Below are 13,310 nucleotides of genomic sequence, written 5' to 3' on the forward strand. Positions count from 1 at the left end.
CTTTATTAATATAAATAAGGCTATTGGCATGCGACCTCCCGGAATCCTCCTCGCCCCTCCGGTCAGCTCTGTGTTTTATTAATAGAGATAAGAGTGATGTCAGATGACCTCCCAGAATCCTCCTCACCTCTCCAGTCAGCAAGTAGATAATCTCCAGGGTGAGGTTTAATATCCTGTCAGTCATAAGACCACGTTCCTTCTCCATCCTCATTGATGAGGCAGGGAATGGACTCTGCTCCTTCTTGAAGGAAGTGACCATGAGGATTTCTTCTTTGACACCTTTGTCCTGAAATATTTTGTAGTGCAATAACTTCTTATGAACCTGAAATCTTTTTAATATAAAAGAGATTTTTACCTTGGCACACTAAAAGAAAATGAAAATTTACTTTCGAATGCATTCAATAAATATAATTTCTAGGATGGAAGATGCATAAAGGCAGAAGAAGATAAAAGACAAATGAAGAAAGCAAAAGCTGAAAATAGAAAATGGTGGAAGAGAAGAGAAGCAAGACAAAATAAGAAGATTGATGAAGGAAAAGAAGGAGGATGGAAGAAGATTAAGAAAGAAAGAAAAATGATGGAAGGGAGAAAAAGAAAAAAAAAGGAAAGAAGAAGATGAAGGAAGACAGAAGAAAACATAAGAAAGAAAAAATGAGTATGGAAAGTAAAGGAAGACAAAAAATGAAAGAAAAAAGGAAGATGGCAAAATATGTTAGATGAAGGAAAACACAGATGATAGTAGATGAAAGTTTACAAAAAAAGACAAAGGAAAACAGAAGAAGGAGGAAGACAGAAGATGAAGAAAAACAGAACATAAAAGAAGAAAAGGGAAGTAAGATGGAAGTAGAAGTAAAATTAACAAAGACAGAAGATGACAGATGATTGAAGATGATGGAAGACAGAAGAAGAAAAAAAGAAAAAAATTGCTAAAAAAAGATGGATGATGAAGGAAGACAAAATAATATAGATGAGGGAATGGGGAAGAAAAAAAATAAAGATGAAGAAAGACAGAAGATGAAGAAAAAACGATGAAGGAAGATGGTAGAGGAAGACAGAATTAGGTGAAAGATGAAAAAAGACATAATAAGAACCAAGATTAAGGAAGACAGAAGAAAACAAAAGCTTAAAGAAAGAAAGAAGAATAAAGACTGAAGATAAAGGAAGACAGAAGAAGAAAGATTACGGAAGACAGAAGATTAAGAAAGACAAAATAAAAAAAGATGAAGGAGGAGGAAGAAGACAGTAGAAGAAGAAAGGTGAAGGCAGACATAAGAAGGAAGATTGAAGAAGAAAAATAAAGGAAGACAGAAGATGATAGAAGATCGAAGATGAAGGAAGACTGAAAAAAAGATGAAGGAAAACAAAAGAAGAAAAAAGGTGAAAAGACAGAGGATAAAGAAAGACAAGAGAAAAAAAAAAAGATGAAGGAAGACAGAAGTTAATAGAAGACAGATGATGAAGGAAGACAGAAAAAGAAGGAGAATCAGGATAATAAAGGAAGAAAGAAGAAAGATGAAAAAGACAAAAGATGATAGAAGACAGAAGATGAAGAAGATGGAAGAAGAAGAAAGATGATGGAAGATAAAGAAAACAGAAGAAGCATGAAAGTCATAAAAGACAGAAGATGAAAGATAAAGTAAGACAGAAGAAGAAAGATGAAAAAAGACAGAAGGAGATGGAAGATGAAGATGACAGAAGAAGTTGGATGAAGGTAGGCAGAAGATGATAGAAGATGAAAGATGACAGAAGAAGGAAGAAGATGGAAGATGAAGATGATAGAAGAAGTTGGATGAAGTCAGACGGAAGATAATAGAAGACAAAAGATGAAGGAGGACGGAAGAAGAAAGATAATAATGGGAAAAAAAAAGAAGAAAGATGGAAAAGACAGAAGATGATAGAAGACAGAGGATGAAGATGAAGGAAGAAGAAAGATGAACGAAGAACTAAGATGATAGAAGACAGAAGATGAATAAGACGGAAGAAGAAGAAAGATGATGGAAGACGAAGAAAACAGAAGAAGAATGAAAATCAGAAAGGGCAGCAGGTGATAGAAGATGAAAGATAAAGGAAGACAGAAGAAGAAGAAAGATGAAAAAAGACAGAAGAGGATGGAAGATGAAGATGACAGAAGAAGGTGGATGAAGGAAGACGGATGATGATAGAACATGAAAGATGAAGTAACATGGAAGAAGATGGAAGATGAAGATGACAGAAGAAGGTGGATGAAGGAAGACGGAATATGATAGAAGACGAAAGATGAAGGAGGATGGAAGATGACAGAAGAAGTTGGATGAAGGAAGATGAAAGATAATAGAACATGAAAAATGAAGGAAGACAAAGGAAGAAGAAAGATGAAGAAAGACAAAAAATGAAAGAAGATTAGGGAAGACAAATGACAAAAAAAGACAGAAGAACAAGAAAGATGAATGAAGACAGAAGAAGGGAGATGGAATATGATAAGATACAAAAGGCAGAGGACAACTTAAAAAAAAAAAAGATGAAGGAAGACAAAAGAAGAAAGATGAAGGATGATGGAAGATGAAAGAAGACAGCAGAAGAAGGAAGATGAAGGAAGACAGAAGAAGGAGATAGAGGAAGGAAGACAGCAGAAGTGTCTTGTGTCTTTTTTATATAATCACACACATAGGTTGGACTTGATGGACTTGTGTCTTTTTTCGACCTTATCTACTATGTAACTATGTAAGATAGAGGAAGTAAGACAGCAGATAAAAGAAGATGAAGGAAGACACAAGAAAAAGAAAGATGATGAAAGATGACGAAAAACATGGAAGTATTAAGACTGAGGAAGGGGAAAGATGAAGGAAGACAGCAGATATAAGAAAAAAAAGGAGGAATGAGAAGGATGATGGAAGAAACGAGAACATAGATGAAGACAGAAAAAGGAATACTAATAAGAATAATAAGAAATATACTAACACTCCCTCCTGTCTGCAATCACTAACACCGGGCAGAATGGAAGGCGACTCCACCCCAAACCGCACACATGGAAAGCGTCCCGCAGCACTAATGTGGGGTACTCAGCCGTGATGTCAGCCTTGATCTGGTCGCATGGAAGGACATATAACTGTCACCTGGAAAGAAAACAGTATAAATACCATACAGAGGGAGAAGGATGACACATCCCTGACTTGTTGGGTTGTAATAAAACATAATAGTAATAATACAAAATACTTTTATTACCATTATATTGTATTCATGAAATAGCATGAAGATATTAAGAATAATAACAATAGAGGTCTACTACATTGTTCAGCCCTTAGTAGCTGTCTGTCTCCTCTTTATCATCACAATTCCCCCCCACAACCGGAAACATTCCCCTCACTTCCGCCCTATGGCTCGGCTGAGTGCGTTCCACGGTTGCCCAGCCGCTTCCTGTTTGCTCTAGTGACGCCCCGCCCTCCTTTCTTCAACATCGAGACGTGCTCTGCTTGGTTCAACAGGGCAGACTCTAGAGCGCGAAACTCCCCACATGAGCAGCTCGCATCGGGCGGCCATGTTCCTGTAGAACAAATAAATTTATGTTGTAATCTAGTTTTTATTGTAGGCTAAGAGATTTTGTGTTTAACATTGGGGGGTGAATGTTATTTCCAACACTCGACAGGAGTTTGGGAAGCTGAATACGTGTTGTTGCTCTGTGTAGCTTATGCATGTCTTCAGTGCAGGATTGCTGCCGCCATTTTTTTGTAGCCCAGAGAATTACTGACCCTTCAAAATCCCAGAAGTCACATCTGTTTCCGCAGTCTTTTGTAGCCTAGAAGCAGGCTGTTCAGTGAAGTTAATGATTACTCTTTGCTGATATGATTGCTAATTTGAATTGGTGCTTCAAGACTTGAAAATGTGCAAGACTTGACATTTATGGAAGCACCCAAATTCCTTGAAATGGAACAGAGGAAAGCTATGCAAAAAAATACAGTAGGCAAGACTTGTAATAAAAAAAGAAAAGAAAAAAAAAATACTACAATACAAAGCGGAAGGGGGGATGGGCTTCACTGAAAATAATTTCATACACTTTGCCTGTGACACAGGATGGGAACTGGTCTTATGAGCGCTAATGATGATCAGCATGTCGCCTGTATGTTCAGATCATCTGAGGGTGACACTGAGAAGTTGCTTACGCCTCCTGGACATGTTTAGAAGGACACAAGGCTCTGTTCAAGAACATCATTATGGCGAGCCAGCTGACCCCCACATCACCGGGTAAGAGGAGACTTTAATTTCTTGTAAAAAGAGAGAAGAGTATTGAGGCCCCAGCTAGATACACACATCCTCTGATAAAGTGGTCTAGGACCATCGGGCCATGACCTCCCTTCTCCTGAGCCTCCCATATTGCCCCTCAACCGCCTGAGATCCCTCAAGCTCAACAGTTCCCCCAAATTTCCACAATGCCCCCCACCTTCTGCAGAACCTCAGCCCTCCATAGTTCCCTTGACCTCCAACAGTGTTCCAGACTGCTTACCAATCTCCTACAGTCCACCCAGGCCATCTGAGATCCCTCAGCCTCAACGGTTCCCCCCCCAAATTTCCATAATCTCCCCATCCTGCTGCAAAACCTCAGGCCTCTATAGTTCCTTTGACCTTCAACAGTGTCCCACAGTGCTTTCCAACCTCGCACAGTGCACTCAGGCCACATTAGATCTCTCAGCCTCAATAGCTCCCTCCCAAATTTCCATAATGCACCCTGCTGCAGAACCTCAGCCCTCCATAGTTCTCTTCTCTTCTCAGGCCATGTCTTTATGGAGCTGGCTTTGTGCACAGGATCACAGTCTTGCTAGAAAAGGACCTTCCCCAAACTATTACCTCAAGGTTGGAAGAGCACAATTGTCTACAGTGTCTTTGTATGCTGTACCATTACCAGTACCCTTCAGTGGAAACAGCTAAAAACAGTAGAGGAAGCCAGGTGGTTTTGGCCATATAAAGACATAGAAACAATGTATTCAGTCAGTGTGTGTGTTTCCTACAGATGATTCCAGTAACAGAAATCCCCCAGAGAGATGTCCCCGTCCTCTGTATTCCCAGGACCCCACACAGGAACATCAGGAGATCCCCCAAAACGATAAGGTAGGTGTTTGATGAATTACAAAACACCAAGCTGTGTCAATTACTTTTTTTTTAATGGTTCCTAAATCATACAGAATTAAAAATTAATTTAGTAAAATTGTTTTGTGTGTTATCCAGGATAGTGGCCTGATTGTTGTTAAAGTTGAAGTCAAGGAGGAAGGAGAAGAGCCGTATGTGAGAGGCGAGTTGGGCAAGGAGGAGGAAATTCCTCCAGATATTGGCCAAGGTGAGAAGGAATCAATAAATCTAGGAAAAAGGTACAGATTCTCCTTGTTCAGTCACTACAACAATCTCTTCTTCTCCCCCCTCCTCTGTCAGTAGACTGTAATGGGGTGACAGTATGTGCCCAGTGGGGGGGGGGGGTTCAGGAGCCATCAGCCTCTGGTTATCCCATCTCAGATCATTTCCAACATTGGGACTGGGGTGGTTGCACCAAATTATTAAAAGTATAACTAAAAACTTATTTGTTTTAGTTTTGAATACAGTGGAGAGGGATTAGAACACCTGTCAGTTTTTATTGCTGTCTGTGCCCCCATTAGGGAGATTCATCATTATCATAGAAAGTGAAAGTAAAAGAAAATCCCAAATTTTGGGTTGTCCCCAGAAAAGTAATAGAGGGGAAATCTCCCAATGGGGACACTAGTTCTGATGACCTGGGGGTCCCCAAGAAATCCCCTTAATTTGCAGGGATTTCCTCTCACTTCCTGTTTGGCTATGGAACAGGCAGTGAAGGGAAATCTTTACAATGGGACACAGCTTGCGAAAAATATCTGACAAGAGTTATAACCCTCCCTTGCGCTATCAAAAATGAAAAAAAAAAAGTTTTGCCTATAGGTCTACTTTAACCACTTCAATACAGGGCACTGATACACTGATATGGGAGGGAAAGTGTGTGTGTGTGTGTGGGGGGGGGGGGGGGCAGGGGACACTGCTATGGGAGGGAAAAGGGGGGGGGCAGAGGACACTGCTATGGGAGGGAAGGGGGGGACAGGGGACACTGCTATGGGAGGGAAAGGGGGGGCAGGGGACACTGCTATGGGAGGGAAGGGGGGGGGCAGGGGACACTGCTATGGAAGGGAAAGGGGGGGCAGGGGACACTGCTATGGGAGGGAAAAGGGGGGCAGAGGACACTGCTATGGGGGGGGGGAGCAAAGGACACTACTGTGGGGATAGGTGTTGTGAGGGAGACAGAGGACACTGCTATGGGCAGGGCCACCCCCATAGCAGTGTCCTCTACCACCCTTCACATGACCCCCCCCCCTCCCCCGTTTTTCTTATAGCAGTGACCTCTGGTCCTCCTTTCTCCCCAGCAGTGTCCCCTGCCCCCCCACCTCCCTCTGCTATGGGAGGGAAAGGGGGGGCAGAGGACACTGCTATGGGAGGGAAAGGGGGGGCAGAGGACACTGCTATGGGAGGGAAGGGGGGGACAGGGGACACTGCTATGGGAGGGAAGGGGGGGACAGGGGACACTGCTATGGGAGGGAAAGGGGGGGCAGGGGACACTGCTATGGAAGGGAAAGGGGGGCAGGGGACACTGCTATAGGAGGTAAAGGGGGGGCAGAGGACACTGCTATGGGGGGGGGCAGCAAAGGACACTACTGTGGGGATAGGTGTTGTGAGGGAGACAGAGGACACTGCTATGGGCAGGGCCACCCCCATAGCAGTGTCCTCTACCACCCTTCACATAACCCCCCCCCCCCCTTTTTCTTATAGCAGTGACCTCTGGTCCTCCTTTCTCCCCAGCAGTGTCCCCTGCCTCCCACCTCACTCCCATAGACAGGTATTTGAAAAAATCTAAATTTGTAGCAAGTGGCTGGGGATTCAGATTTTACCGCCCTTGCTAACCTGACACCCTAAGGCCCCTTTCACACGGGGCGGTTCCATTGATCCCCGCTGATCAGGCGGATGACAGGTTCTCTGTGTAGGGACGGACCTGTCAGAGCTCTGCTGTCCTCTATGGCGAGATTGGATGAATATGGACAGCCTGTTTTTTTCATCTGATCCCATTCGCTGGACAGATGGCGAACGTATTTTTAGCGGATCTCGTCGGATCGGATGGCAGGTGGGTGTCAGCGGACACATCTCCGCTGACATCTGCCTACCCATACAACTCAATGGGTGGCCCACTCAGATCCACTTGAAAAACAGACAGGTGGATCTTTGTGGGCCGATCATGTGAAAGGGGCCTAAGGTGGCTTCCTAAGCAGCCTTTATGCTGGTGCCTAGCATTAGGCTGCTTAGGCAGCCACCCTAGGGTGCTAGGGTAGGGCGTGGCGGTAAAATCCAAATCTCCAGCCACTTGCTGGGCGTTCAGATTTTATAATACCTGTCTTATGACAATCCCCTTTAAATTCCTCCTGCAGCAGCTGAAATCCAGCGTCTCCTCCTCACCCTCCTACCAGCATACAGCTGCTGCAGGAGGAAAATCCAGGGTATCGGTTCCAGTAAATGCCCGCCCCCTGCTGTTTAGTCCTTGAATAATAATTTCTCAAAAATAGTGCTGAATCTCAGTGACCTTTGATCTCTTTTATGTTGTTCAGGTAGATCTCCACCTCTCAAAGGTTGCCTACCACTGGGTTAAAACATCTGTCAGGCTTTTATTGCTGTCTGTGCCCCTGTTATGGAGTTTAATCCTCTCTACTTGTCCTGTTTATCATTACACTGGAGCGTTAAAATAAAAATAAATATGAGATTATGGTCACAAGAACAGGAATAGAGGGCAAATCTTCCAATGGGGGTGCTAGTTCAGGTGACAACTAGGCATTCCCTCACGTCCTGTTTTGGATATGGGACAGGAAGTGAAGGGAAATTCACCCAATGGGAAACAGATGGAAAAAAAATGGCAGGGAATATAAATCTCCCTTACCCTATCCAAACTGGAAAAAAGTTTTGCCTTTAATTCTACTTCAAAGAACTTCTGGTAGTTGTTATGTTTTAAGAATTTTCTTACAAACAAGTCTAAACATTCTTTTTAAAGAAATCTTTTTTTTCTCCAGATGGGCGATACATTAGGAATAGCCCTGAGAAATGTACTGCTGACCCTTCAGACGCTAAAGCAGAAGATGATGACATCACAAAGGATTCCCGAAAAGAAAACCCCATCACCTCAGATGTCCGTCTGCTTCCCAGTGCAGGTCTATCATCTGATCCCTCTACACATGGAGGCAGTCTTCCGCAAACCCATCCTCTCAATCATCCCACTTCTGCCAAAAAAAGCGAAACGCTCCCGTGTTCTGAAAATAAACATTTTCTAGAGAAAGCCGACCTTATCAAAAGTACTTGTGTAGGGTTAAAGCCATATTCATGTTCTGAATGTGGAAAGTCTTTTGCGTACATGTCCCGTCTGAACGCGCATAGTCAGGCTCACATAGACCCAAAGCCATATGTGTGCTCCACTGACACAGATAGGAATGATGAAAAGATTTATCCATGTCCCGAGTGCGGGAAATGTTTCAAATGGAAATCATGTCTCTCTAGGCACAAATGGTTCCATCGAGACGAAGCCCCGTTCTCGTGTTCCCAATGCGGGAAGCCTTTTAAGCTGAAGTCCAACCTAGTTCGGCATCAACGGACTCACACATTGGAGAAGGCGTTCTCCTGTTCCGAATGTGGAAAGTGTTTTGCAAAGAAGTCCTACCTTGATGAGCATCAGAAAAGGCACACCAGCGAGGAGCCGTTTACATGTTCTGAATGCGGCAGATCCTTTACGTTGAAATCATACTTGGTCAAGCATCAAAAGACACATCTTGGCCAGAAGCCATACTCATGTTCGGAATGCGGACGGTGTTTTACCGTAAAGGCATGTCTGGTGGATCACTTTAGGAGCCACACGGGTGAAGGTCCCTTTTCTTGCCCAGAGTGCGGGAAGTGTTTTACATACAAAACAACTCTAGCTGACCATCAAAGACTCCACACCGGAGAGAACCTCTATTCTTGTTCTGAGTGCGACAAACGTTTTACCCAAAGGAGACTTTTGGAAAAGCACCAAAGAGTTCACACAGGAGAGAAGCCTTTTACATGTTCCCAGTGTGGGAAATGTTTTGCTCAGAAATCAGACCTTGGCAGACACGAAAAACGTCACAGAAGCAAGGCTGAAGGCAGGCCCACCTGAAAGAAAGAGCAGCCACAAGCATTTGTTTGGAGTTCAATGGCCTATCATCCTACTGGAGAGAACCCCGCTCCCTTAACCCTGGCATGGCTGTGAAAGGCCAAGCTTTGCCACTAGAGGGCACAAACATGAAGAATGTAGATAGACCAATGACTATGATAGCTCAGCCTGGCTTGACCATTCTCAAGATGAGGGAGAGATATTTTCATTGATTCACATACAGTAGTAAAACTGTAATAGGAAATGAAATTGGCCCACCTAGGGTAGAGTTTGGGTAGAGTTGACCATTCTTTGACACATGGAAAATGCATCAGATACAGTTTATTGGCCCCATTGGAGAAATGTAGGCTGCCTCCAACCTCAATATTTATTGATCCTAGCCTTTAGGTCACACCTATCCCAATGCCTATCCCACACCATCACCGCATGTGGCTCACAGCAGGGGTCCGGTGCACCCTAGTTCACCGATTCCGGTCCAATTTCTGGCTGAATTCAGACCTGAAACGGACCAAAAGATGCACAGGGTTCCTGTGCAAATTCCCCCCGGAACCGCAGCGGAGATGTGTGAACCGGCTATCTATTGCATCCAATTCACAATAGTGTAAACCCAGCCTCAAAGATGACCCACATATTTTGCTGCTAAGCCATATCTTCGGACCATGGTGAAGCGTCTATTCATCAGATAGGCCAATGACAATGATAGTTCAGCTTGGCTTGACCATTCTTGAGATGACAGAGAAAAATTTTCATTGGGGTCGCAGACAGCACTAAAGTCCCTGTGGTAAAATAAATCAGCCCATCTTCTTGTTTGGGTGAAGTTGCCTCTTCTTTGTGCCTGACACATGGAAAAATGTGTCAGATCCAATTTTGTGGCCCACTGGTGGAAATTTAGGTTGCCTGCAATTGATCCTAGCCTTAAGGGCACACCTATCACGATGCTATGTCCCACCTTTAAAGATGACCCACGTTCTAGGCTGCTAAGCCATGTCTTCGGACCATTGTGAAGAGTCAGTTCCTCAATAGGAAAGATGGAGGTGGAGGGCTTATGGTTAGAAGATGGGGACTATGGTGACAAACAATAGTGAGCTTGAGAAGTTCCACAGACGTCTTAAAAAGACTAGGCAAAAACTTAGACAAAGAATCCTATAGAGAACTCTAACCTTTTCACTGTTTTTTTTTTTTTTTCTTTTTTTTTTAGCTATACGTGAGAATATACATCCTAAGCATATTAATGATGAGTGCCAATGTTTAAAAAAAAAAAAAACTGTATATAGTTTGTTTGTATATATGTACAGTATCAGCATGTGTCAGTTAAAGTAAACATGAAATAAATAAAAATGGTGCTAGAGAAATCAGGGAAACTCTAGAAGCTTCTAATAAACAACTTCCACTATAAAAAAGTCCATAATGAAAATGTCCATAAATCCATACAAAAGGCAACTTAGCGGCATCAGTGGCAGCCCCCCATAGAGCGAAGCAAAGACACTGTAGAGATTCAAAAGCAAAACACAAGGGGGCGCCAAACTAAGTGCAGCAGTGTCACCAAAACTCATATTATTAAAAAAAACGATCAATAAATGGTGTATTACATGTTGTTCATACTCACTCAGTCACTATGGGATTCGTTTTCTGTATTCTGCAAAAAACCTGGTTGATCCTGCTGCTCTCTGTCTCCCCTTTCTGTCCATGTCCCCACGGCAGTTGGGGATTTTGCAGAGCAGTGTTGGCAGCTCTGCACATGCTCAGTTTTCAGTGAATTTCTATGCTGAGCATTTCCTCCCTATTATATCTGAGCTGCCCATGTGACTATAGAGTCACACACAGTGGCATTGTTAGGGGAGGGCTAGGGGGTGCGAGCCGCACCTGGGTGACACCTGTGGGAAGCGGCACCACTAATTCCGCACCCCTACACTGATCTTAATGTCTCTCGTGTCCCCCCGGCTGTCTCTCCGTCTCACAGAGCAGACCTAAGCCGCCTCCCCCTCCTCTCTGTTTACATCTACACAGGAGGAGGGAATCCGAGGGACACACACTGCTCTGTTCTGAGCTCTGTACAGTTTACTGTAATGTAGATGGATCATGGATAGAAGAGGGAGACAGTGACCAAGAAGGGGGGCATGTTAAAAAACAATGATGGAGTGATGGGGGGAACAGGGGGGGGGGGTTAAATTAAGAGGACATGTAGTGATGTAGTGGGGGGATCTGCACTGAGGGGGGTCTATACTGAGGGGGGAGGTCTGTACTAAGAGGGAGGTCTATACTGAGGGAGGGGTCTGTACTGATGGAGGGGGATCTGTACTAAGAGGGAGGTCTATACTGAGGGAGGGGTCTGTACTGATGGAGGGGGATCTGTACTAAGAGGGAGGTCTATACTGAGGGAGGGGTCTGTACTGATGGAGGGGGGTCTATACTGAGGGGGGGGGGTCTGTACTGATGGAGGGGGGTCTGCACTGAGGGGGATCTATACTGATAGAGGGGGAGGTTTGCACTGATGGGGGTCTATACTGATGGAGGGGGGTCTGTACTGATGGAGGGGGTCTGTACTGATGGGGGGTCTATACTGATATAGGGGGGTCTGCACTGATGGAGGGGGGTCTATACTGATGGAGGGGGTCTGTACTGAGGGAGGGGTCTATAATGAGGGGGGTCTATACTGATGGAGGGGGGTCTATACTGATGAAGGGGGTCTGCACCGAGGGGGGTCAATACTGAGGGAGGGAGGTTTGCACTGAGAGAGGGGAGTCTGCACTGAGGGGGGAGGTCTATACTGATGGAGGAGGGGCTGTACTTAGTGGGGGGTCTAAACTGAGGAAGGGGGATCTATACTATGGGAGGGGGGTCTGTACTTAGTGGGGGGGTCTGTACTTAATTAAGGGGGGTCTGTACTTAGTGGGGGGGTCTGTACTTAATTAAGGGGGTTCTGTACTTAGTGGAGGGGGGTCTGTACTTAATGGAGGGGGGTCTATACTGAGGGAGGACTATAGTTGGTGGAGAGGGGTTAACACCATGTTTTTCCGCACCGGGTGACACCAACCCTAGTGACGCCACTGGTCACACATGTGGGTGTATACACAGTGGTAAATGACAGCCCATTCCCTCCCTCCTCCTCCATGCCCACTAACCAGCTTAACACAATGACGGTGGGATGTTACATGTATATTGATGAAGGCTTCACCTCCCTCTTATTCTAACACACAAGCTGGAGGGGTGTGGCACAGCCTGTGATTGGCAGAAATCCGTCCACGCCATGTCATTGCCAAAAAAGTAAAAATAAACTGATTTCAAATACATATTTGAATGACAATTTAAAACAGTTTATTGATATTGATTATTTATTTTTATTCTGTATTCCAAAGGCTGTTTGTTTTTTTTTTAACATGTGACCAATAGCAGAGGACTAGAAGCTCCTCCTGACACTGTTTCCCTTCAGACAGGCTGGGAGAGAGCTGGGTCATGTGACAACTGGATATGGATTAGGAAAAAGGTTCTTAGATTTTTTTTAATTAAAATTATTACAGTGCCATCATCCACATACAGAAAGAGAAGGGATAATATAGATTAAACATTGTGTGCTTAGCATCACTTTAAGACCACCTTCATTTATTAAAAAGACAATGAGAAACTCACATGTCTGTGACATGCCTGTCTTTTTTTATATACATGTGAGTTGCTCATTGTCTTTTTAATAAATTAAATTGGTCTTAAAGTGACACTAAAGTTTTGTTTTTTTTTCCTATAAAAATAACAAACATGTTATACTTACCTGCTCTATTGCTGTGGATTTGCACAGAGCAGCCCTGATCCTCCTCTTCTCGGGTCCCTCTTCTGTGATCCTGGCCCCTCCCTCCTGTCGAGTGCCCCCACAGCAAGCAGCTTGCTATGGGGGCCCCCGAGCCGAGTCACAGCTCCCTGTGTCCATTCAGATTGCAATGCTGGCACCACGGAGAGGAGAGGAAGAGGAGCGAGGCTTCGGGCGGCCACATTGCTGCACCGTGGGACAGGTGAGTACAGTTTTTGTAGCTACTGACTTTTAATAAATTTAAAAACGAGTGGAACTCCGCTTTAGCGTTAAAAAAACCTTCTGCCTTTACAACCCTTTTAATAGTGCACTTATTTTGGCGCC

General features: G+C 44.3%; 2 protein-coding genes across 2 annotated transcripts in view; one reads left to right on the forward strand and one right to left on the reverse strand.

Annotated features, from left to right (window-relative positions):
- Positions 1-13,310, reverse strand: part of LOC141106738 (uncharacterized) — a 209,043-nt gene that overhangs the window by 66,672 nt on the left and 129,061 nt on the right. Inside the window, 2 exon segments of the mRNA XM_073597667.1 lie at positions 128-329; positions 387-473. Of these exon segments, the coding sequence (XP_073453768.1) occupies positions 128-329; positions 387-473 (289 nt within the window).
- Positions 3,600-9,596, forward strand: LOC141106464 (uncharacterized). The gene is made up of 4 exons (XM_073597260.1): positions 3,600-4,218; positions 4,982-5,079; positions 5,197-5,305; positions 8,076-9,596. Exons 1-4 carry the CDS (start codon positions 4,188-4,190, stop codon positions 9,188-9,190), a joined length of 1,353 nt encoding a protein of 450 aa, XP_073453361.1. The 5' UTR covers positions 3,600-4,187; the 3' UTR covers positions 9,191-9,596.

The sequence above is a fragment of the Aquarana catesbeiana genome, linkage group LG08, assembly GCF_042186555.1.
Source record: "Aquarana catesbeiana isolate 2022-GZ linkage group LG08, ASM4218655v1, whole genome shotgun sequence".
Classification (NCBI taxonomy): domain Eukaryota; kingdom Metazoa; phylum Chordata; class Amphibia; order Anura; family Ranidae; genus Aquarana; species Aquarana catesbeiana.

Bases quoted from the DNA above. Each gene is read 5' to 3' on its own strand.
- LOC141106464 (XM_073597260.1), top strand. From the start codon at position 4,188: ATGGCGAGCCAGCTGACCCCCACATCACCGG. The intron at 4,219-4,981 runs GTAAGAGGAGAC...TGTTTCCTACAG, and splicing joins GCTGACCCCCACATCACCGG to ATGATTCCAGTAACAGAAAT. The intron at 5,080-5,196 runs GTAGGTGTTTGA...TGTGTTATCCAG, and splicing joins AGATCCCCCAAAACGATAAG to GATAGTGGCCTGATTGTTGT.